Below are 25,160 nucleotides of genomic sequence, written 5' to 3' on the forward strand. Positions count from 1 at the left end.
CAGCGAGGGAGAGAGAAAGCGATGACGTGACACTCTCCCTGGAGAACAAGAGATGACCAGGAAATGAAACAGGTGTTTGGAAAGGGTTACTTTTAGAGAAAGAGACTTGAGAGTAACCATCCTTCAGAAGGTCAGGAAGTCAGGCAACCTCTTTGAGGCCAGGCTCCGTCGCTTTCTATTTCTCCTGCAGCCAGGGTGCACGTTTCTTTGAAACTGAATTTCCTGCTCGATGGCTGGTCAGAGAGACTCTTGGAGACTCGTGGATATTTCTTTTTAATGTCTCCAATGCTTTCTCTCTCTCTTTTTTTTTTTTAAATTGAGATTCAGAGGATACAGATTGGTGGTAATTCTGGCCGGGTAAGTGGGGGACTCTCGGCGATGAGAAAGGGAGAAGCAAGCAGACTTGAAAGGCCGAGAGGAAAGCAGCAGCCCGCCGCCCCCGCATCCCACTCCCCCCTGGTTCCCTGCCCGTGATCTCTCTCAGAGACCCCCGGTGGCAGCATGAATATTGGATCTGCTCTTCGCCAGCGCGTTGCCAGCACTCCCGGCGGGGCGAGCTAGGCATTGCCAGCGCGGCGCTCAAACCTGCGCCCGCGCCTGCAGCGGCAGGGGCTTTGGAAGCCGGGCCCGAACCCGCGCCCGCGCCGGCGCCGGCACCTGCACCCGCACCTGCGCCCGCACCTGCAGGGGCTTTGGAAGCACCGTCCCCGCCCTTGCGCTCTGCCCGGCGGCTCGGCTGCGTGGCGGCTGCTTTGCCCACCATGCTCGACTGCGCGCGGCTGGCGCTGCTGTGCGCGCTGCCCGGGCTCCTGCTGGCGGTGGCGCCCGGGCAGCCCGCGCAACCCCCTGCGCAGTCCCTCGCGCCCCGCCGCGCCCGGGGAGACCCAGCCAGGGGCGCCGACTTCGACCGCGTCTACAGCGGAGTGGTGAGCCTCAGCACCGAGAACATCTACTCCTTCAACTACACCAGCCAGCCCGGCCAGGTAAGACACGCGCGCCCCTCGCTCGACTCCCAGGAACTTGCCAGATCTCAGAGCCCCGTCGCTGGCTTGGGTCTCCCTGAGGCTCGACTCGGGGAGACCTCGGGGACCACGGGACCCTTTATTCTTGAAAGCAATACCTGCCCTGTCCGAGGTGCCGCACCCTCCGGCAGCGGCCTCGGGGACAGCTCCGCTTCGTCTCGCGCCTTCCCTGGCCTGGCCTCTGGCATTTCGGGGGCTTTGCAGAGGCACTGCTTGCGGCACCGTCTTCGGTTCCGGGCCCCTTGCTGGGCCTTCTTCTAGGAAAGTCACAAATTCTAGGATGGGGTGGGGGAGAGAATCACACCTCTGTCCCTAATCCTTGCTGGGGAAGAACCTCGTTTCATTCGGATCCGTTCAGTCAGGCCCTTTCCATTTCATAACGCGTGCGAAGGGAGAGCTACTAAGAATCTAAAATGGAAATCGTGTGAGAGCCGACGCGTGCTGCGGAACCGCGATGTATTCAACAGTCACTTCATGGGCTTCTGTACCACTGTCGCACGTATGTGCTGCAGAGACGCCAGAAGACGTTGGGACTGCAACCGTTAGCTGATCTACGAAGGTTTCAGTTCTAGATGAGAGTGGATTAATTGTGTAAAAGTTTTGGACCTATTTCTGAAAAGAGTTGAGAGGAGACGAAGCAAAGTGGGTTCCAGTAACTACCCCTTTGACATATATGTTCTACTTATATAATGCATAGGGTAATCTTTTTTCTTCTAATGGGATACCCCTGGGTTACAGAAAGAAAATTCTCTACTGTGCTTCCCCGTGAATCTTCTTGCTGCATAAGTGTGTATGTTATCCCTTACTGTGCCAACGTTCCCTACTCCCTCAGGAAATCCCAAACCAGATGATTGCGATACTGCTGTATGCCTGCCTCTCTGACTCACTCAGATGTCCTCAGAAACCTCATAGCTTCCAATGAGGAGGGCTTGTGTTGAGCCAGAGAGACCAATGAGCCATCACCACCCCCCCACCCCCAAACCTCCCAGCTATGTGGTTCTGAAGAAGTGTTCTGAGCATTCCTGGCTCCAGTCTGGCACTGGATCCTGAGGAGCTGTCACCATGGCAGCACAGCCCTCACCCTGTCCTGTCTTCTGCTCACCTTCAGGGTCTGTGTCCCAAAGTGAGCAGAGTGGCCACCTGCAGAGCCATTCCATCACAGACAAGTGGGACAAGGGCCAGTCTTATTCCCCAAGCCCATGTAACTGACCTCTCCCTGTCCCTTGTTGGGTATAGACCAGATGGCTGAGCCCAGTTCACATTACACGAGATGTGTTCCTGGCACTGTGGTTGGCTCAGAACAGATGAGATTCTGAAAATCCCCATGATGTCTGAGATGTATGGTCAGGAAACTGAAATTATGTGTGCCAAGTAGGTCCTGACATCAGTGTTTGGTAGTTCTTCGCTTTCGCTTAGAGATACACTGCTTTTTCAGCGTTGCTTTGGCTTTTCTCCTTAGTATTCAGTAATTTCCTCCACCGCAACATAGATCGCACTGATTGCAGTTGGGGTCACCTGCGTGACTTTCGTAGTGAATGATGCTATATGAGTCATGTTCATCTCTGTACCCCAGGACCTGGCACAGTGCTTGGCACATCAGAGATTTATAGATTTTTTTTTAATGAATAAATAAGTGAAGAGAGGGTCAAACAATCTTTAAGCTGAGGCTAAATAAAATAAAATAAATACTGTTTTCAATTTCCTAGGCTGGGAAAAGGTGAGATTATTGTCATTTTTCATAAAAACAAGATTTTAAAAAATTGTTTGGAGATTATGGCCTTTCTTTGGTGTAAAAGTTTTAGACCTTTTTTTTCCCCCATGAACACAGCATGTCTCCTTATTTACTTATGATACCCTTTGATTTCTTTCGTCAGCATTTTGTAGTTTTCAACATACAAGTCCTGTACATGTTTTGTCAGGTTTACATCCAAGCACTCTGTATTTTCTTTTTTTACACTTAAATCAAGGCTTTATTTATTTTTTTAATTGTGCTTCGGGTGAAGGTTTACAGAGCAAATTAGTTTCTCATTAAACAATTAATACATATATTGTTTTGTGACATTGATTGTGAGCCCCACGACATGTCAACACTCTCCCCTTCTCGACCTTGGGTTCCCTATTACCAGCTTTCCTGTCCGCTCCTGCCTTTAGTCTTTGCCCCTGGGCTGATATGCCCCTTTAATCTCATTTTGTTTTACGGGCCTGTCTAATCTTTGGCTGAAAGGTGAACCTCAGGAGTGACTTCAGTACTGAGTTAAGAGGGTGTCCAGGGGCCGTATTCTCTGGGTCTCTCCAGTCTCTGTCAGACCAGTAAGTCTGGTCTTTTTGTGTGTGTGTGTGTGAGTTAGAATTTTGTTCTACATTTTTCTCCAGCTCTGTCTGGGACCCTCTATTGTGATCCCTGTCAGAACAGTCAGTGGTGGTAGCCAGGTACCAGCTAGTTGTGCTGGACTCAGTCTGGTGGATGCTGTGGTAGTAGTGGTCCATTTGTCCTTTAGACTAATATTTCCCTTGTGTCTTTGGTTTTCTTCATTCTCCCTTGCTCCAGACAGGGTGAGACCAGTGGAGTATCTTAGATGGCCGTTCACAAGCTTTTTAAGACCCCACACACTACTCATCAAAGTAGGATGTAGAACATTTTCTTTATAAACAAACTATGTTGAGCTAGATGTTCCCTGAGACCATGGTTCCCAGGCATCACCCCAGTAACTTGGTCCCTCAGGGAGTTTGGATGTGTCTACGGAGCTTCCATGACCTTGCCTTAGTCAAGATGTGCTAGCTTCTCCAGTCTTATGTGCTGTCTTACCCTTCACCAAAGTTATCACTTATCTATTGTCTCTTTAGTGTTTTTCCCTCCCCACCCCTTCTCTCCCTCGTAGCCGTCAGAGATTGTTTCTTTTTGTGTGTAAACCTTTTCTTGAGTTTTTACAGTAATGGTCTCACACAATATTTGTCCCCTTGTGATTAACTTATTTCACTCAGCATAATGCCCTCCAGATTCACCCATGTTATGAGATGCTTCACAGATTCGTCATTGTTCTTTAACATTGTGTAATACTCCATTGTGTGTATGTATCATAGTTTGTTTATCCATTCTTCTGTTGATGGGCATCTAGGTTGTTTCCATCTTTTTGGTATTGTGAACAATGCTGCAATGAACATGGGTGTGCATATGTCTGTTCGTGTGACAGCTCTTATTTCTCTAGGATATATTCCCAGGAGGGGGATTGCTGGATCATATGGTATTTCTGTTTCTAGCTTTCTAAGCAAGCGCTACATCGTTTTCCAAAACGGTTGTACCATTTTGCATTCCCAGTAGCAATGCATAAGAGTTCCAGCCTCCCAACAGTCTTTCCAATATTTATTATCTTCTGTTTTTTTTGACTCATGCCAGTAATTTTGGGGTGAGATGGTATCTCATTGTGGTTTTGACTTGCATTTTCTAATGGCTATTTTCTAATCGCTATGAGTCAGAACCGACTCGACAGCACTGGGCTTAATGGCTAGTGATCAAGAGTATTTCCTTATGTTTCTGGTAGCTGTGTGAATGTCTTCTTTGCTGAAGACTCTGTTCAAACCCTTTGCCCGTTTTTTAATTGGATTATTTGTCTTTTTGTTGTAGATGTGTTGGATTTTCCTGTAGATTTTAGAAATTAGGACTTTGCTGGATTTGTCATAGCCAAATTTTTTTTTTCTCGGTCTGTAGATTCTCTTTTCACTCTTTTGGTGAAGTCTTTTGATAAGCATAAGTGTTTAACTTTTAGAAGATCAGAGATATCTAGCTTATCTTCTGGTGTTTGTGTATTGTTAGTTATGATTTGTGTTCTGTTTATGCTGTGTATTAGGGCCTCTAGCGTTGACCCTATCTTTTTCCTATGAGCTTTATAGTTTTTGCTTTTATATTTAGGTCTTTGATCCATTTCGAATTAGTGTTTGTAAATGCTATGAGGTATGGGTCCTGTTTCATTTTTTTTTGCAGAAGGACATTCAGTTTTGCCAACACCATTTGTTAAAAAAGACTGTCTTTTCCCCATTTGATGGACTTTGGGCCTTTGTCAAAGATCGGGTAACAGTAGATGGATGGATTTACATTTGGGTTCTCAATTCTGTTCCATTTGGTCCTTGTGTCTGTCATTGTATCAGTACCAGGCTGTTTTGACTACTGTAGCTGTATAGTAGGTTCTGAGGTCAGATACTGCCAGTCTTCCTACATTCTTCTTCTCCTTCAATAGTGCTTTACTTATTCGGGGCCTCTTTGCTTTCCATATGAAGTTAATGATTAGTCTTTCCATGTCTTTTAAAGACTGCTGTTGGTACTCAGATGGGAATTGCATTGTATTTGTAGATTGCTTTGGGTAGATTGACATTTTCACAATGTTGAGTCTACTTATCCATGAGCATGGTATGTTTTTTTCCATTTATGTAGATGTCCTTTGGTTTCTTGCAGTAGTATTTTGTAGTTTTCTTTGTATAGGTCTTTTATGTCCTGGTTAGATTTATTCCCAAGTATTTTATTTTTTTAGAGGCTATTATAAATGGTGTTGTTTTCCTGATTTCCTTTTTCTAGTTCTCTTTATTGGTGTATAGGAATACACCTGATTTTTGTATGTTTACCTTGTATCCTGCTACTCTGCTGAATCTTCCTATTAGTTCATGTAGTTTTCTCGTGGAGTCTTTTGGGTTCTCTATGTATAGTATCATATCATCCACAAATAGGTACAGTTTTACCAGTTTGGATGTCTTTTATTTCTTTTTCTTGCCTTGTTGTTCTACCTAGGACTTCCAGCACAGTGTTAAATAGGAGTGGTGCTAAAGGGCATCCTTGTCTTGTTTCTGTTCTCAAGGGGAATGTTTTCAGCCTCTCTCCATTAAGAATGATGTTGGCTATTGGTTTTGTACAGATGTCCTTTACTATTTTGAGGATTTTCTCTTCTATACCTATTGTATTGAGAGTTTTTATCAGGAATGGGTTTTAGACTTTGTCAAATACCTTTTCTGCATTGATTGAGATGATTATGTGATTCTCTTATTTATGTGGTAGATTACATTGATTGATTTTCTAATGTTGAACCATCCTTGCATACCTGGTATGAATCCTGCTTGGTTGTAGTGTATTATTTTTTTTATATGATGCTGAATTCTATTGGCTAGAATTTTTGCATATGTATTCATGAGACATATTGGTCTTTAATTTTCCTTTTCTGTAGTGACTTTTCCTGGTTATGCTGGCTTCATAGAATGAATTCAGCAGTATCCCTTCCATTTCTATGTTCTGAAATAGTTTGAGTAGTACTGGTGTTAGTTCTTCTCTGAAGCATTGATAGAATTCTCCAGCGAAGACATCTGGGCCAGGGCTTTTTTCTGTTGGGAGTTTTTTCATTACTTTTTTTTTAAATAATTTTTATTGTGCTTTAAGTGAAAGTTTACAAGTCAAGTCAGTCTGTCACATATAAGCTTATATACACCTTACTGCATATTCCCATTTACTCTCCCCCTAATAAGTCAGCCCACTCCCTCCTTCCAGTCTCTCCTTTCATGACCGTTTTGCCCATTTCTAACCCTCTCTACCCTCCCATCTCCCCTCCAGACAGGAGATGCCAATACAGTCTCAAGTGTCCACCTGGTACAAGTAGCTCACTCTTCATCAGCATCTCTCTCCAACCCATTGTCCAGTCCCTTCCAAGTCTGATGAGTTGTCTTCAGGAATGGTTCCTGTCCTGGGCCAGCAGAAGGTTTGGGGACCATGACCGCCGGGATTCTTCTAGTCTCAGTCAGACCATTAAGTCTGGTCTTTTTATGAGAATTTGGGGTCTGCATCCCACTATTCTCCTGCTCCCTCAGGGGTTCTCTCTCTGTTGTGCTCCCTGTCAGGGCAGTCATCGGTTGTGGCCGGGCACCATCTAGTTCTTCTAGTCTCAGGATGATGTAGGTCTCTGGTTCATGTGGCCCTTTCTGTTTCTTGGGCTCATAGTTATCGTGTGACCTTGGTGTCCTTCATTCTCCTTTGATCCGGGTGGGTTGAGACCCATTGATGCATCTTAGATGGCCGCTTGTTAGCATTTAAGACCCCAGACGCCACACTTCAAAGTGGGATGCAGAATGTTTTCATAATAGAATTATTTTGCCAATTGACTTAGAAGTCCCCTTAAGCCATAGTCCCCAAACCCCGCCCTTGCTCCGCTGACCTTCGAAGCATTCAGTTTATCCCGGAAACGTCTTTGCTTTTGGTCCAGTCCAATTGAGCTGACCTTCCCTGTATTGAGTATTGTCCTTCCCTTCACCTAAAGTAGTTCTTATCTACTAACTAATCAGTAAAAAACCCTCTCCCACCCTCCTCCCTCCCCCCCTCGTAACCACAAAAGTATGTGTTCTTCTCAGTTTATACTATTTCTCAAGATCTTATAATAGTGGTCCTATACAATATTTGTCCTTTTGCATCTGACTAATTTCACTCAGCATAATGCCTTCCAGGTTCCTCCATGTTATGAAATTTTCATTACTTTTTTAATCTCTTCTCTTGTTATGGGTCTGGTCAGATTTTCAGTTTCAGTTTGTGTTGGTTTGGGAGGTAGTATGTTTCTAGAAAGTTGTCCATTTCCTCTAGGTTTTCAAATTTGTTGGAGTATAGTTTTTCATAGTACTTGTTACGCTTCTTTTTATTTCATTTGGGTCTGTTGTAAATCTCCCATTTCATTTCTTATTTGGGTTATTTGCAGCCTCTTCTGTTTTTCTTTTGTCAATTTGGCCAATGATTTGTCAATTTTGTTGATCCTTTCAAAGAGCCAACTTCTGGTTTTGTTGATTCTTCCTATTGTTTTTCTATTCTCTATTTCATTTACTTCTGCTCTGATCTTTACTATTTCCTTTCTTCTGGAGGCTGCGGTCTTCTTTTGCTGTTCTCTTTCTATTGGCTCGAGTTATGTAGGTAATGTTTTGATTTTTTCCCTTCTTTTTTGATGTGTGTGTCTATTGTTGTAAATTAACTTCTGAGCACTGCCCTTGCTGTGTCCCAAAGGTTTTGGTATGATGTGTTTTCATTTTTGTTTGATTCTAGGAATTTTCTTTTATTCTGTATTTGGTTTCTTCTGTTACCCAGTGGTTTTTAAGCAGGGTGTTAGTCAGTTTCCATGTATTTCCTGTTATTAATTTCTACTTTTATGGCATTGTGATGAGTGAAGATGCTTTGTATTATCTCAGTGTTTTGGATTTTGTTGAGAGTTGCTCTGTGGGCTAAGATGTGGTCTATTCTGGAGAATAATCCATGTGTATTGGAAAAGAATGTGTACTTTGCTGCTGTTGGGTGGAGTGTTCTACACATGTCTGTGAGGTCAAGTTGTTGATTGTGGCCTTTAGATCTTCTGTGTCTTTGTTGAGTTTCTTTCTAGATGCTATGTCCTTTACCAAGAGTGGTATGTCGAAGTCTCCTATTATTCTTGTGAAACTGTCAATTTCTCTTTTCAGTGCTGTTTGTTTTATGTATCTTGTTTTAACATGCAAATAAGACAGTTGTGCCTTCAACCCACTTAATATAGGAACTTACCATCCTTGCCTTCCAGGCAGTATTCTGTTGATTTCTCCGGAGATGGCATTTTCCTGAGCTGTCTGTCCAAACCATTCCTCTCAGTTTCTGTTGATGCCCTCCTTTCTTGTTGGTCTCCTTTGCCCCATTTTTGATATCTACAGCATCCCCTGGCCCTTACCACACCATGAACACAAGGTGCTTTTTACTGAAGCAGAATTTTAGTGAAGGTTTGCAATAATGTAGGGGAATTATAGCACAGCACAGGGTAGATGATAAGTTCAATCAGAAATTTAGATCACACCATCTGTCTTAGTCATATAGTACTGCTATAACAGAAATACCACAAGTGGATGGTTTTAACAAAGAGAAATCTAGTCTCTCACAGTCCAGTAGGCTAGAAGTCCAAATTCAGGGTGCTGGCTCCAAGGGAAGGCTTTCTCTCTCTGTTGGGTCTGGAGGAAAGTCTTTCTTATCAGTCTTTCCTTAGTCTGGGAGTATCTCAGTGCAGAACCTCAGATCCAAAGGACATGCTCTGCTCCCGGCACTGCTTTCGTGGTGGTATGAGGTCCCTCTGTCTCTCTGCTCACTTCTTCCTTTTATATCTCCAAAGAGATTGGCTTGAGACACTACCTAATCTTGTAGACCTCATCAATATAATTGCCACTAATCCACCTTATTTACATCATAGTGATAGGCTTTACAACATATAGGAAGATCACAAAAAATAGTGGACAATCATACAATACTGAGAATCATGGCCCGGCTAAGCTGACAGATATTTTGGGGGGACACAATTCAATCCATGACACCTACTGTTATGAATTGTATTGTATGCTCCCCAAATATCCTTGTAAACCCTAACCCCTATACCTGTGGATGTAATAATCCCTTTTGGGAATAGGGCTTTCTTTGTTTTGTTAATGAGGCCATATTAGTGTAGGGTGTGTCTTAAGCCAATCACTTTAGAGATTTTAAAGAGTAGATTAGGTACAGAGGAAAGCCAACACAGGTGAGATCTTCACTATCTGAAAACGACTAGGGCAGACCAGTCTACAGGCCCAGAAACTCCAAGGATGCCCAGCTAGAGAAGCTGAGACAAGAAATTTCCCCAGAGCTGACAGAGAGAGCTTTCCACTGGAAACAGGTGCCTTGAATGCAGATGTATAGCTTCTATAGAGTGGCTGTGAGTGAAAATCGACTCAGTGGCAATGGGTTTGTTTTTTTGTTTAACTGTGAGAAAATTAATTTCTGTATGTTCAAGCCACCCACTTGTGGTATTTCTGTTATAGCAGTACTAAGTAACTCAGATGTTGTCTTAACAGTTTTCCAGCTATCTCCAACCAGGGGAATTTCAAGATAATATTGCTCTCTTTAGGGCCCTGGCTTGTCATCATCTACTTGGCCACCCTCCCTTCCCAAGTACTGGCTTCCAACCCTCCAAATTTTTGTTATTCTCTCATGGCAAGCAATTTAGGCCTCCATTCTCAGCTGCAGACTTGCTAAGGGGCTCTACTAAATAAAGGTCCATCTGTGCCCCAGATCTGTGGTCTCCAGAGCAGAAGCTTTGCCATTACCATTTTTCTTTAACCTGAGCAAAGGCTTGGTCAGGGTTTCTTCTCCCACACCCACCCCTTTTCAGTACAACAAAGAATGCAGGTTAGGAAAAAAAAAAAGGAGATCTAATTTTTTAACTTGAATCATTTTCCTTTTGTATTTGAGGTATTATTACTCTTTTGGCTTGGAGAAGAAAGCCTTTTCCACCTACTCTAAGTTTAGCCCTTGGTGAATGGAGGAAGCTGTCATGGGAGCCATTGCTCTTAATCTTTCTTGTCAGCCACTGCGCCTCCCATACCAAATGCTGCCACCGAGAACTATTTAGCCAAGCATATGTCAGGCTCTTTAGCTGAATTCGACACCAGGAAAAGTCTCAAATGCCTTCCAGGCATAAAAAATATATGTATAAATATGAAGTTGCTTTAAAAACAACAACAAAAAAAGCTTCATTGAAAGAATGGAGTGATTGGTTTAAAGAAGATTAGTAAAAATAATGATCGAGGGTGAAGGTCATGCAGGGTCGTGGTTAAGTTCTCTGGAGAAATGTCTGGAAACTTCTCTTAAGGAGAGTAGAGTTACACTGTGGCAAATGGTGTCCTATAGTCATAGGGCTGGACTCAAACTACAAGGAAATCACTTAGTTGGGCAAATCACCAGGGAGTAAATTTCACTGGGACAAAGGGAATAAAAGCAGGTCTGTTGGAAAATGAGAAAACCCTTGTGAAGACTGGTGGTGGCAACAATCATATATTTATATTTGAGCTAGATGGTGATAAGAAGCCCTTGAATAAAAATCTAACCACCGTTCAGTAGGGTGCCTTCTCTGAAGTTCTCAGTAACAGAATTTGTCACTTGCCATAGATTAGATTTTTTAAATGGAAATATTTCCCTGGAAATATTCCTTTTAATTTATGACATTTTAAGGATTTATATAGTATTTTCGATGCACAAAGAACAATCTTTGGCTTGTCTGACTGGTGATTATGTATCTAGAACCAGTTATACCAGCCTCTTGGATCCAGATTTAGGGTCGCTATGAGCCAAAATCGACTTGACCACAAGCGTTTTGGTTTTGGTTGTTTTTGTATCCAGTACTCATATATAATGAAGTACCTATCTAGGCACTCCAGTGGTAACTTCTAGCTATCTGCATTGCTAGTTACATTGAAGAATTAAAAGCCTTAATGTGATAGGCTCCGTTCTTCCTTTCTCATATAAGAAATACTTGCTCGTTATGTATTGAGACCAAGGAGCCCCTCTGCTGTCCTCCCACATCCTCTTACTGAACTGGACTAGTGCTTGTTTGAGGAGAGAATTATCTCATTATCACATTACCTGGGTGATTGGTCACGCCCCACATTTTTCTCTGTGGCTCTGAAAACAGCATCAGCATGTAAAAAAGCTGCTAAGGGCAACAAATTGAGATGTGCTGTGAAACACCAGATTTCTAAGACTTAGTATGAAAAAATAATGTAAAATGTATCACTAATAATTTTCCATGTTGACTACATGTTGAAATCATATTTTTGATATACCGGGTGTGTTATTTATCTAGTGCTGCTATAACAGAAATGGCACACATGGGTGGCTTTAACAAACAGAAATTTATTTTCTCACAGTTTAGGAGGCTAGAAGTCTGAATTCAGGTCACCGGCTCCAGGGGAAGGCTTTCTTTCTCTCTCTTGGCTCTGGGAGAAGGTCCTTGTTTCTTCTGAGCTTCTGCTCCTGGGTGATTTACTTGTGCCTTGGTATATGTCTTCCCCCACCTCTGCTTACTCGCTGGCTTGTTTCATCTCTTTTGTATCCCAAAAGAGATTGACTTAAATCATACCCTACACTAATCCTGTCTCATTAGCATAACAAAGACTACCCATTCCCATACGGGATTATGACCACAGGAATAGACGTTAGGATTTACAACATATATTTTGGGGGACACTATTCAATATATAACACTCCGCACTTTGGCCCCTGAAATTCATGTCTTTGCCACATGCAAAGCACATTCACCCCATTGCTTCATCCCAAAATCTTAAATCAACTCCAAGTCCAAAATCTCATCTCCTGAATCATCTAAATCAAGTATGGTGAGACTTTAGGCACAGTCCATCCCGGGTCAAAATCCTCTTCATCTGTGAACCTGTGAAATCTAGAACACAAGTTATCTGCTTCCAAAGTACAATGGTGGAACAGACACAAAGTAGACATTTCCGTTGCAAACGGGAGAAAATGGAGAGAAAGAAGGGACAACAGGCACCAAGCAAGTCCTATATGCAGCAGAACAATTTACATTTGCTCTCAAGGGTTGAAAATAATCCTCTGTTCTCTGAGACCATCTAGGCAATGGCCCTGCCCTCCAGGCCCTGGGTGTTGGCATCCTTTCTGGATTCTGGGTAGAGGCAGCTCAGCACTGGGCTTCAGCTTCGCCTTCCAGGCCCACTGGGACAGCCACCCTGCTCCCTCAGCTTTAGGTGGCCCCATTCTCCCAGTCCATATGTGTGGCGACCCCACACCCTTGGCCTCAGCAGTCCCCGTTCTTCTGCCCCTTGGGCATGGAATGTTACGGATTGAATGTGTCCCCAAAAAATATGTGCTGTAAATCCTAACCCCTATGCCTGTGGTTATAATCCCATTTGGAAATGGCTAGTTTGTGTTATGTTAATAAGACAGGATTAGTGTAGGGTGTGTCTTAAATCAATCTCTTTTGAGATAGAAAAGACATTAAACAAGCAAATGAGTAAACCGAGATGGGGGAAGACATATGTCAAGCAACGTGAAGATTGCCCAGGAGCAGAAGCTCAAAAGAGAGAAGGACTTTCCTCCAGAGCCAACAGAGAAAGTCTTCCCCTAGAACCAGCACCCTAGATTTGGACTTCTAGCCTCCTAAACTGTGAGAATACGAATTTCTGTTTGTTAAAGCCAGCCACTTGTGGTACTTCTGTTACAGCATCACTAGATAACTAAGACAGTGGGTTAAATAAAATATACTAATAAAATTAGCTTTATCTCTTTCTTTTTCCTTTTAATATAGCTAATAGAAAATACAAAAACACATATGCAGATCACATTGTATTTCTATTGGATAGCACTACTCCAAGTACCGTAAGACTTTAGAGAAAAGAAATGTTCGTAGCTTTATTGTAGGAAATAAGACTTGAAAAGCTCATAATAGATAAGCAGACTTGAGATAGGCAAAAGGAAAGGGGAAAGGCATTTCAGATATCTAAAAATAATTCTGATTTCGTTTTTGGCAAGACTGCATCAGAGGTGGTGTTGTATATTTCCAGTGGGGGCACAGATTGTCTAGTTATCTCTTTTTGTAATGATACCCACCATTGATGATCATTGCCTAGCTCTAGCAATTCCTTAGGAGTGGCAAGATAATGACATTTTAACTCTATCATTCACTTTTCATTTATTAGCTGAAATACTTCTATAACAAGAAACCTCTCCTCATCAACTATTTTGCTACCTTAAGTGACAGTTCATAAAGTCGACACGGAATTAATGCTTCATTTTTTCCCTTCGTTTTCCAATTTTCAAAATAATGAGTTGGTCTTCTGGCATGCTATAACAGTGATCGATGAGATTTTACTTAGTGTAATCATGAGATCATGGATTTAAACATTTTCAGTGGGTTTCAATTCATTGCAGTTATTACCCTTGTTTAAGTTCCGGTTGATCATTTCCGGCCAGTGAAAGCCAATTCTAGTTAGCTCCTGAATTCTTTTGATGAAACCCAAGGACTCTCCAATAGCTTCCTTGCTTTTTGGCATGAAAAGGTTATTTCAGGCTCATCAACTTCAGTTGTTCCAATCTGAAATCAATCATTTCTCCAAGAAAGTTAGGTTTCTTTAGTGAGAAATCATTTTTAGAGACCCTCATTTTGGAACTAAAGACCCTTGTCGCTAATAGATTGGCCATTTTTTTCTAGGCCTGTTCAGTGGACAGACTAAGGGATACATTGCGTGAGGAGTTCATATTGCTACTTCCAATTCAAATTTAAAAGTACAGGATTTTGCTTAACCTCATTTATCTTACCTCTATATCTCCTTTGTCTCATGCCAGAAATCCTAGTTCTCAACTCTATCAACTTAGTTACTCAAGATACCCACAATAGTCTTAGATAACAATACTAAGATTATTGGAAACAGCATAAGGTTTCTTACAGTCCTTTTTGACTTTAGGCTATACCCCATTAAGGACGCTGAGTCAAATAACTGTTTTAAAGTCACTGTCAGTGAGGGTATGCCATCAACTTGTTAGATTCATTCGTTTCACTTTGCTTTTAAATTTTAGGTACTGTTTTTTCATTTTGTTTGAAAATCAAAACAAACAAGCAGAAAAACTACAAAACATAGTATATTCAAAGAAGTCTAGCTTCTGTCCTTATCCTCCGTTCCTCCGTTCCCCATCCTCTCTTTTTCAGTGGATAACCTTTTTTTTTAATTGTATGATGTATAAAATAATTTTTTTTAAGCTTGGACTTTTTTTTAGTGATTTCCTTTTTACTAACACATCTACATAATGCCCTTGGGTATCCTCTTTTTGGTCTATTGTCTATTAGTTTCCTATGATGAGCAGTATTAAAATAAACTGATATCCTCTTCTTCTGCCTGCCTTCCTTCAACCCCAAAATCTAAATACCTAGTAAATACCTGGGAAACCCTGGTGGTGTAGTGGTTAAGAGCTATAACTGCTATCCAAAAGGTCAGCAGTTCGAATCCACCAGGCGCTCCTTGGAAACTCTATGGGGCAGTTCTGGTCTGTCCTATAGGGTTGCTGTGAGTCGGAATCGACTCAACAGCAACGAGAGTCAATACCTGTAAGACAGTTAATGAACTTAATTCTACTTTACATGCATTCTCTCCATCCTTCATATATTTTTTGGTTAGTTGTATTTCATCTGCATTGTCAGAGCATATAACTATTGCAAACTATACCGGCTCCGTTATAACCAGCATTTAGTCCCAGTTCTACAGGTACACATATATTTAAAGTTTTGTTTTAGTATTATCCTGTTCCAGTGCTTGTCTTTTTCAGGATTCTCTTTATATTTATGTTGGGCCATGTTTCTCAGTGTTTTGGCAGTCATATAATGTTGTGATCACTTCCCTGTTGAGATTTGATATGTGATCACTTCCATGATCTCATCTGCTGTGAGTAGCCAGTCAGTGGAAAGGGAGTTTCCTTGGGCATGTGGCCTATATTGAATATAAGCCAACATTCTGGCAGGGCTAGGGGACTTTTTGCTCACCTGGCTCCTGTTCGCCTAACCTGTTGGTTCCTGAGACTTGAGCTAGCACCTTACCTGTGCTCTTGCCTACTGATCTTGGGATTCATCGATCTTTACGGCCTGTGAGCAAGAGCCCTGCCCTCTGACCTGCCAATTTTGGGTTCACCAGCCCCTGTGCCTATGTGAATCAGGAGAAGCCTCTATCCTGACCCACAGACTTGAGACGTTCCAGCCTCTACAACTGTGTGAGCCACTTCCATGATAGAAATCTCTCTCTGTCTCTCTCTCTCTCTCTCTCTCTCTCTCTCTATGTGTGTGTGTGGTTTAGCTTCTCTAGAGAACCCAACCTAAGACAGTGCCTGTGGTTAACGAGGCAAGATTTGGTTATGTTAAAGAGGATTACGGCAGGATGCTCTAATTTAAAGTAAGGGGAGTTTTCCTGCGGTGTGGCTTGCATTACCTTTTATTTTACAAAAGATAAAGAAGAGAGAAGCAAGCAGAGAGATAGGGACCTCCTACCACCAAGAAAGAAGCACCAGGAGCAGAGTGTGTCCTTTGGATCCTAGGTCCCTGTGCTGAGAATCTCCTAAACTAGGGAAAGATTGATGACAAGCACCTTCCTCCAGAGCCAACAGAGACAGAAAGACTTCCTCTGGAGCTGGTGCCCTGAATTCAGACTTCTAGCCTCCTAGACTGTGAGCAAATAAATTTCTGTTTGTTAAAGCCATCCATTTCTGGTATTTCTGTTACAGCAGCACTAGGTAACTAAAACACCACATTTGCTTTATCATTCTCACTCTCTACAAACAGATTATTTCTTTCCTGAAACACTTGAGAATGTCACAGACAAGGTGCTCCCTTGTCCCTACATACATCAGCATATATTTCTTAAGGACAAGGACATTTTCTTATATAGTCAGAAAATTAACATTGATACACTGCAATTATTTGACCTATAGACCTTATTTACATTTCACTAATTTCTCAAAAGTTTCTTTTACAGGAAAAAAAAGTTTTTTTTTTCTTTCTGTTCCAGGATCCAACTCAAGAATACACGTTGTATGTACTTTGTATGTAGTTGTCTCTTTAATCTACAACAGTTCCTCATTCTTTCTCTGTCATTCAGGACCTCAGGATTTTTTTTAGCTCAGCCTGTTATTTTGTAGGATGCCCTCCATTTAAGTTTGTCTGATGTTTCCTTGTGATTAGCTTCGGGATAAGCATTTTTGGCAGGAACAACACAGGAGTGATATGTCCCTTTACTGCATTATATCAGAGGCACATAATGTTGGGTTTTCCTATTACTGATGTGGATAACTTTGGTCACACGTTTAAGATGGCCTCTCTTAGATTTCTCCACTGTAAAATTAATATTTTACCTCTGTAACTAAAAAATAATTTGCAGAGAAAAACCTGGAGACTATGTCTATCCTATGCCTCATCAAACTTTCAATTACAGTAAAATCTCAGAAGATTGGAACCTGCCACCAAAACGTGCAACAGAAAAGTAGGAAGACCTCACCCTGTCAAAGGCAGAAGACTTGCAAGACATGGAAAAACAAGGCAGTCCCATCGAGTTCTGGCTCTCGCAGATTTCACTGTACTACTTTTTAGTATTCATTGTTTCCAAAAAAATCAAACCAGTTGCCATCAAATTAGATTCATGGTAACCCCACATGTGTCAGTAAAGCTGTGCTCCATAGGGTTTTCAATGGCTGATTTTTCAGAAGGAGACTGCCAGGAGTTTTTTTCAGAGGCACTGCTAGGTGGACTTGAACCACCAACTTTTCAGTTAGCAACAACCATGTTAGCTACCCAGGGACTCCTGCTATTGTTGTTGTGAGCTGCCATTGAGTTACCTCCACCTTCATTGATTAAAAAAAAACAAAATGATTATTCCTGTCTAAATCAGATATTACTATAATAGTTGCCAGCTAGTGATTTCCTAATTTATCACTCCTTCTACATTTATTAGTTAACGTTTCAGTGTGGCTGGAGACAGTTATGGCAGTCCGCTTCTGTGAAGATTTATCCCTTGGACACCCTACGGGGCAGTTCCATCCTGTCTTATAGGGTCACAATGAGTCAGAATAGACTCAATGGCTATGGGTCTGGTTTTGATTCTGCTGTAAGAGTTTTTCTTCTCTCTTCATTTAGTTATTTATATCAGTATGGACTCATAAGTTCTTACTTGATCGAAGTTTCCATGATTTTATTTATATTAAAATTATTGTTTTAAATAACCTGTCATACCAAGGGAAACCCTGGTTGCATAGTGGTTAAGTGCTACAGCTACTAACCAAGAGGTCAGCAGTTTGATCCCACCAGGCGCTCCTTGGAAACTCTATGAGGCAGTTCTACTCTGTTCTATAGGGTTGCTATGAGTGGGAATCGACTCAATGGCAGTGAGTTTGGGTTGTTTGTTTTTTTGTCATCCCAAGTATTATGGGTTTCTTCCCTTCAAACCAGTCATACTTGGTTACTAACTATGATAAACTTTGTGTACCTCTGGGTGGTGAGATTATGAGGAATTTTAGCTTTCTTTTCTGTACTTTTCTGTATTGTCCAAGTATTTCACAATGAACATGCTTTATTTTTACCTAACAAAAGGGCAGTAAACAGCCAAGAGGCAGAGCATTATTGAGAAAGAGCACTAGGTGGGGTACCAGGAGACCTGTGTCTTCATCACTTTAACTACTTATGGACCTTCAGCAAATTCTCTTCCCTCCCTTGGCTTTATTTTATCCACAGATAAGAAGAGAGGGTTGCATTCCTTGTTCAAGCCCTAAGGTTCCTATTCAAGCACTAAGATTCAGCCTTCTGATATTTCTGTGTCAGATAGCAATTGTTTTTTTAATTATGACAAGTAGCATTGACTTCTTGCTATAAAGGTCATTTCTCTTTGCCTTATAAAAGCAAGCAAATGAGCAGCTTACATTACTGTTTCCTAAAAACTATTCTCTCTCACTGTTTGGTTTTGTTTTCCCTTGAGAAGCTTCGCATAGGGCTAGTCAGTCCTTAGACGTGCTATTTGTTTTGTTTTACTTGTTCTGTGTTCCCCCCCGCCCCGCTGCCCCAACCCTTGCACGTGTGCTGAACGTGTATTTCAGTTCCTTTTTGTTTCTTGCTGGCATTTCTGCTGAGCGTCATGTCAACAGGCTTGCTATACTATTGTATCTCTTTTGTTTTATTTTTACTGCTGTGATGGTCCCTACTGAGAGGGTCTTTTAGGTGTCTGGTATAATACGTAGCGATCTGGCATCTGATAGAATACGCAGGCTTTGGTTTCAATTTGTTACTTAAAGTTTCTACTATGTCATTTCTCACTGTGGAGTTGAACCCAAATGACCAAGGGACTTGAAGTTACTTGCGACAACTTTGAAACCTCTTTGCTGCTGGGAGATGCAGCAGGTCCTTCGTTTCAATTAGAAATAACCACATTGTGTTAATGCATTACACGTTGCCATGCAGCACCCCAGAGTATGTTAGCCAATTTTTCCTGTATTGTTTAAGTCTGGAGCTAACAGTAGTTTCATGTCAGCACACCAAGCTGGTGCACATCTAATGAGCTATTTGAATTGAGGTCTTACTATCCTTTCTGTTTACTTAATAAGCAAAATACCAGACATATCATGGGTCTGCCAGACAATTCAATCATTGTCTTTTCTATAATGCTAAAAAAAAGTTTATAAATACAGCTTTTTTATTTTCTTGTTTATTTTGGAGAATGGAAATGTTGAGGGTTTTTAGTACATGAGTTAGCTATCCTAGCCAAAAACAAAAAGTGAAGACCTGTATTTTGCTTAAAAACTGAAGCCAGCAATAAGAACAATGTTTTGTTCTATCGTTCTCAGTCTAAGATCCTTTGGTTTTCATATATAGTAAGTTTCTAATGTGTATAAAAATTGTTTTTCCTGGTGCAGGCTGTTGCCTTATATGCTAAAAGATGAAGCTCCATTCCTGGAGATGAAAAGACAAAGTTGTAAGTTACACAGCAAATCTAAGACGTTATATTCAATGTCATTGGCAATAAAATTATGTAAAACTAATTTGCTCAAGTAGTTTATTACCTCAGTTTCTTGTTTTCTTTATTCCCTCAGTTTACCTGAAGTGACAGTTAAGACAAAGATACTGATTTTAGTGCTAGAAGAGTGTAGATAGTGATTTTGTGTAAGATTGAGTGGGGGCCTTTGCAATGGGTTGAACAACAAGAGTGAATCTGGTTTGTAGATGTCTTACCTTGAACAATGTGTTCAGAGAAAGTTGAACACAAGCCTTCTTGCTTAATAAGAAAGCTATTGTAACCCACTTCCCCATCACAACTCCAAAGAAGTGGGGAAATTTCTCTCTATTTGGGCCACGGAAAACAATTTTAGGAGCTAATTCTCAACTCATAATTTTAGACCCAGCCTTCTACAGTTGATCCCAAGGCTGGCCAGCGTTAAATCCCAGCGTCTGACTGAGGCTTCGGGGTCTCTGCTGTGCTCACCCAGTGACTCCACTTTGTGTGGGAAGCATCAGAACTTTCCTTTTTTTTGTTTTTACACTCATTTTTATAAAAGAATTAGCAAAATGCAATGGCAGTATTCAAATAAACCAAAAATACTGCTGCTCTGATAAAACTGAACACCGAGCTGACAAGTCGGGCCACCATGCAATATTGTGAAATATTTATGGTCAGCTGATGTAAGTCCAAATGCAGTGTGGGAAGACCAATTCAAGGGTGTCAATATATAATTATGAAAGTTTTGGTTAATTTAAAGTTGAAGATCAACTATGTTTTGTTGTAGAAATGGCGTGGCCAGAGCGTCTGGCCTCTTCTAACTTCACAAGGAGGAGAGAGAATCAAGATCAACAGCCCAAGGCCGATTCCTGTGAAGTGGAGGTCAGACATGCCTCCGCCATCCAACTTTTTTACAAATTCTGACACCAACCAGGGCACTCTCTACTTTTCTGCTGGGTTAGATACATTGTTGCAGTGGCCACACAGAACTCACAGACAATACTCATGATTATGCGGTTTCTTAGGGAATTAACAGGCTACAATTCAGGTTCAGGGGTACTCAGAATCAAATCCTTTGATCAGGACAGCCTCTTCCAAGCCATGCCACAGGCGGTCCTTTCTCTGGCCCTCAGCCCCTCCGCCCGGCCTCTGCTGTAGTCTGACTAGTGCTACAAAGCTCTTTTAGCTCTGCCGTTCAGTGCCCAGAGGCAGCCCACTCCACTAGCAAACCTTGGCCTAAAGGCGCTCAGCTGTAGCTTTGTGGGCCAGGGAGCCCACTGCACTGTCTCCCACCGGTCTCCTGATTCTGTTGCTGCCTCTGCTTCTCTGCCGCCACCTCTCACCGTCTCTGGTGTTACAGCTCTCCCTCCCAGTCCTGATTCTGTTGCTGCCTCTGCTTCTCTGCCGCCACCTCTCACCGTCTCTGGTGTTACAGCTCTCCCTCCCAGTCCTGATTCTGTTGCTGCCTCTGCTTCTCTGCCGCCACCTCTCACCGTCTCTGGTGTTACAGCTCTCCCTCCCAGTCCTGATTCTGTTGCTGCCTCTGCTTCTCTGCCGCTGCCTCTCACCGTCTCCAGTGTTACAGCTCTTGCTTCCAGTCCTGGTTCTGCTGCATCTGCTGCCTCTGTCTGTCTTCTGTGTTATAGCTTCCCTACTCCCTCAGAGTCTCCCTTTAAGCCTAGTGGGATGGCAAAACTGGCCAATCCCCTCGTTAGGGTTCCATATACCTTATTTGCATGTCTTACCCCCACAAGGGTGCCATGCACCTTATTTACATTATTAGCAAGCTGTCCAGTCCCCTTGGTGAGCCACAAGCACCTCATTTGCTTAGTCTCACCCAGTCATTTGGTGGAAGTTACAAAACTTTGGCTAGAAGGGCCATATTAAGTAATTCTTCGCACCACCTTTGTTTAGACTCTTAAGTATTTGAATAAAATGTTTTATTTCTGAAAATGGCCTCAAATTTAAAGTTTATCTGGCATCATCAAGTAATGTGTTGTCCTCAGTGAACATTTTCTGGTTACCTGGGTTCCTAAAAGCTGATACCCTGGACCTTTAAAAGTGAAGGTAAAGGTATGCTCCTCCCTCTGCCTAACCCATGATGCAGAAGTTTTTCAACTTCGTTCACTTCCTCACTACCCCACTATATTTTTATTATTAAAGTATTGTGTATGAGTGTATATATTTGCATTTGTATTCCCAAAAAAGGTAGGTTGAAGTCCTGATCCCTGGTTCTTGTGAATGTGACTTTGGGAATAGGCTAAGTCCAATCCCATCCGAATGGTGTCTTATAAGAGAGAATAGACTCAGAGAGTTGGACAGAGGAAGAAGGGCCATGTGACAACTTAGGTGGATGCAACTACAAGCCAAGGAAAATCAAGAATGGCTAGAAGCCACCAGAAACTAGAGAGAGGCATGGAACAGTTTCTCTCTGAAACTGTTTGACTCTTTTTGGCATCTCACTTCTCCCATTTCTGCTTTGCTCATTTATTTAATCTCTTTTATATCTCAAAAGCGATCGACTCGAGATACATCCTACATCCTATGTTACCTACATTAACATAACAAAGATAACCTATTCCAAAATGGTATTATAACCAGAGGCATAGAGGTTAGGATTTACAACACATATTTTGGGGGGGCAAAAAGATGCCAAAAGGAGTCAACACTGTTGATACCCTCATTTGGACTTCTAGCCTCCAGAACTGTGAGAAATTTCTGATCTTCAAAGCCTCTGTTATGGATTGAATTATGCCTCCCAAAAATATGTGTTGTAAATCCTAACCTCTATGCCTCTGGTTATAATCCCATTTTGGAATAGGTTATCTTTGTTATGTTAATGTAGGTAACGTAGGATGTATCTTGAGTCGATCACTTTTGAGATATAAAAGAGATTAAACAAATGAGCAAAGCAGAAATGGGAGAAGAGAGATGCCGAGACACATGGAGATCACCCAGGAGCAGAAGTGCAAAAGAGACAAGGACCTCCTCCCGGGCCAACTGAGAGAGAAAGACTTCCCTAGAGACAGCACCCTGAATTCAGACTTGTCGCCTCCTACACTGTGAGAAAATTATTTCTCTTTGTTAAAGCCACCCATGTGTGGTATCTCTGTTACAGCAGCTCTAAGTAATTAAGACAGCGACCCCTGTGTGTTATTTCTGATACAGCAGCACTAGGTAAGTAAGACAGCCACCTTTGTGTGGTATTTCTGTCATAGCAGCTCTAGGTAACTAAGACAGCCACCCACATGTGGTGTTTCTGTCATAGCAGCACTAGGTAAATAAGACAACCACCCCGTGTGGTATTTCTGTCATAGCAGCACTAGGTAACTAAGATGGCCACCTCTGTGTGGTATTTCTGTCATAGCAGCACTAGGTAACTAAGACGGCCACCTCTGTGTGGTATTTCTGTCATAGCAGCACTAGGTAACTAAGACGGCCACCCCTGTGTGGTATTTCTGTCATAGCAGCACTAGGTAAATAAGACAGCCACCCACATGTGGTGTTTCTGTCCTAGCAGCACTAGGTAACTAAGATGGCCACCCCTGTGTGGTATTTCTGTCCTAGCAGCACTAGGTAACTAAGATGGCCACCCCGTCCGGAGCTTTGTTATGGCAGCACTAGGTAACTAAGACACGTGCCTTGAACTAGAGGATTTGAAGAAGTTCCATCAGATTAACTGGGGCTTGTCATTCTTGTTATTATTGTTGTTCTTATTGTTACTGTTCCCATTAACTACATTAATGGCCCTTCTGCAGCCGGCACCTCTTCTCCCTACCATTCTCGTCTCTTTTTCTTCCTATGCATCTTATGTCTTTGCTTCTCCCACCTTTTTGTCTTTCAAACCTTTTATGAACATCAGTGTTCTCTCTCTCTTTTTTGATTTCCCCTGGTTATTTGAGTCTTTGCTAACGACAATGACATTCTTTCTTCTTCATCCCAGGAGATATGTTTTATTCCATACTTACCGATTCAGAGCCGTGATGAATAATTTCAGCTACCCAAGAGCTCGTCTCCTGATTTTCAAGATTTGTTTATGGATTTTAATAATGCCAATGTTGGAGGATGCAGAAGCTAATCAGTATATATTCATGTTGATCTCATGTGTCATCATTTCGTTCATCTAAGTCAGTAAAGTTACCTTTGACAAGTGTGCTTAGCTACAGAAATGCAATTGGTCCTGAATTTGAGAGTTTTTTCTATTCTTTTTTTATTACTAAAATAAACTTATATAAGCATCTCTTGAAACCATGAGAAAGGGGTAATTTTATTATGAACTTGAGAGTACAAAGGATCTTTTAAATTGCCCAAACTTTTCTCACTTAACACGAGAGAAAACTGAGACCCAGCAAAATCATGTAACTAGTTTGAAGCACAGCCAGGAATACAACTCAGCCTCCTGAGGGTGTTTCCTCAGGATATGTCTACCAAGCCACTCTCCCTCCTCCAAGATCATATCTGTTATGTTTATCAAAGACAATAAAAATAATTTTAAGACTCCAGAGTCATACTTTCACAGACAAGTCTTTTGACCATGCAATGTAACAACCTCGTCTCTGACCCCCTTATAATTATTGAAAATTGAAACAGGAGGTTTTGCTGTTGCTCTTCCCCCATTCGTTGTCCAGGTATCCACTTGCCTGTGTGAGTCAGTCAAGCAGGGTTGACACTAATTGTGAGATTGGTGGTTTTCTTCATTCTTCAAAGAGCTACAGCCACCGTCCAACAGAGATCTTATTCTCACTCCCTATGGACCTCAGAGGGCCAGTCTTCATCTCTTTAGTGCCTTCTTTGTATCAATACTGGGTTCCTTCTTTGTGCCACGTAAGGCAATGTGGAGACACCCCCACCTGCAGCCCCTGGCCCAGGACAGAGGCCTCAAGTTTACAGAATTGATGCTGTAATAATTAAAATAGAGATAATTTGGGGGAGGGGGCTTTCCTGGTGTTTCCAATGTTTTAGGTCCAAGCTAACTATGTTAACGGCCACACTTAGGCTTGACCTAACCACCCTCTCACAATTGGGTTAGGATCCACGCAGCTAGCTACCCTGTCTGTTACTCCAGGGCAATGTTAATCCTGAGAACAGGCATTTCTGGATCCCACTAAAAAGCCGTGACAAATAGCACCTACAGACCATTTCTGTCCTCTGGATCTAACTGTCCCTTTGTGTCCTTTTGGTTAATTAAAGATGTTTTAATTAATCAAACCAAAAAATTTACAGGCCAAAAAATTAACATGAGAAAGTCTACAGTTTTATTTTATCCTGGTCCCTTACCTGCTAAAAATAACCCTGTATTTTTCTTCCCTATCCCCACACCATCTTCACCAGGGAGGAATAATTATATCTTTCTAGGAGAGCAACAGTATTTATCTGGGTAATAAAGGGAGGAAAAGGGGAAGATGAAAAGAGTGACAAACAGTGGTGCGGTCTAGGTGTGTGGAGAGTGTGAGTGAAGTGGTCAGGGAAGGAAAGAGGACGTTGTTGGCTGCAAATGACAGAAATCAACTGGCTAACATAAGCAGAAAAAGAAGCTATTTGAAGGATATGGGGTAGCTCATAAACCTGAGTTACCAGACTCAGAGTATGTTTGGTGGCCAAGGAAGACTAAGCTGCAGGAAATTATAGCAACAGCCCTGTGGCAGGAGTGATTCCTTTGGGATGCTAACCATGGCCCCACCACCTCCACTGCCATTAGATACGGCTGTCGCCGAACACTGCTGCTATAGACCCATCTGCCGTCACCATCTCCATGAATTCTGAACCCTCCCTTCATCTTGCTGTCATCTCTCAAGATTGAATGCACTCAGTGGGAGTGCCAGC

At 42.1% G+C, this 25,160-nt stretch overlaps 1 protein-coding gene across 1 annotated transcript in view; it reads left to right on the plus strand.

Moving 5' to 3' along the window:
* Nucleotides 1–761: 761 nt before the first annotated feature.
* The window catches only part of SIDT1 (SID1 transmembrane family member 1), a 140,846-nt gene continuing 116,447 nt past the window's right edge, over nucleotides 762–25,160 (plus strand). Inside the window, exon 1 of the mRNA XM_064280572.1 lies at nucleotides 762–983. Coding sequence (XP_064136642.1) covers nucleotides 762–983 — 222 coding nt within the window. The remainder of the gene's footprint in view (nucleotides 984–25,160) is intronic.

This window comes from Loxodonta africana, chromosome 1, assembly GCF_030014295.1.
Source record: "Loxodonta africana isolate mLoxAfr1 chromosome 1, mLoxAfr1.hap2, whole genome shotgun sequence".
Classification (NCBI taxonomy): domain Eukaryota; kingdom Metazoa; phylum Chordata; class Mammalia; order Proboscidea; family Elephantidae; genus Loxodonta; species Loxodonta africana.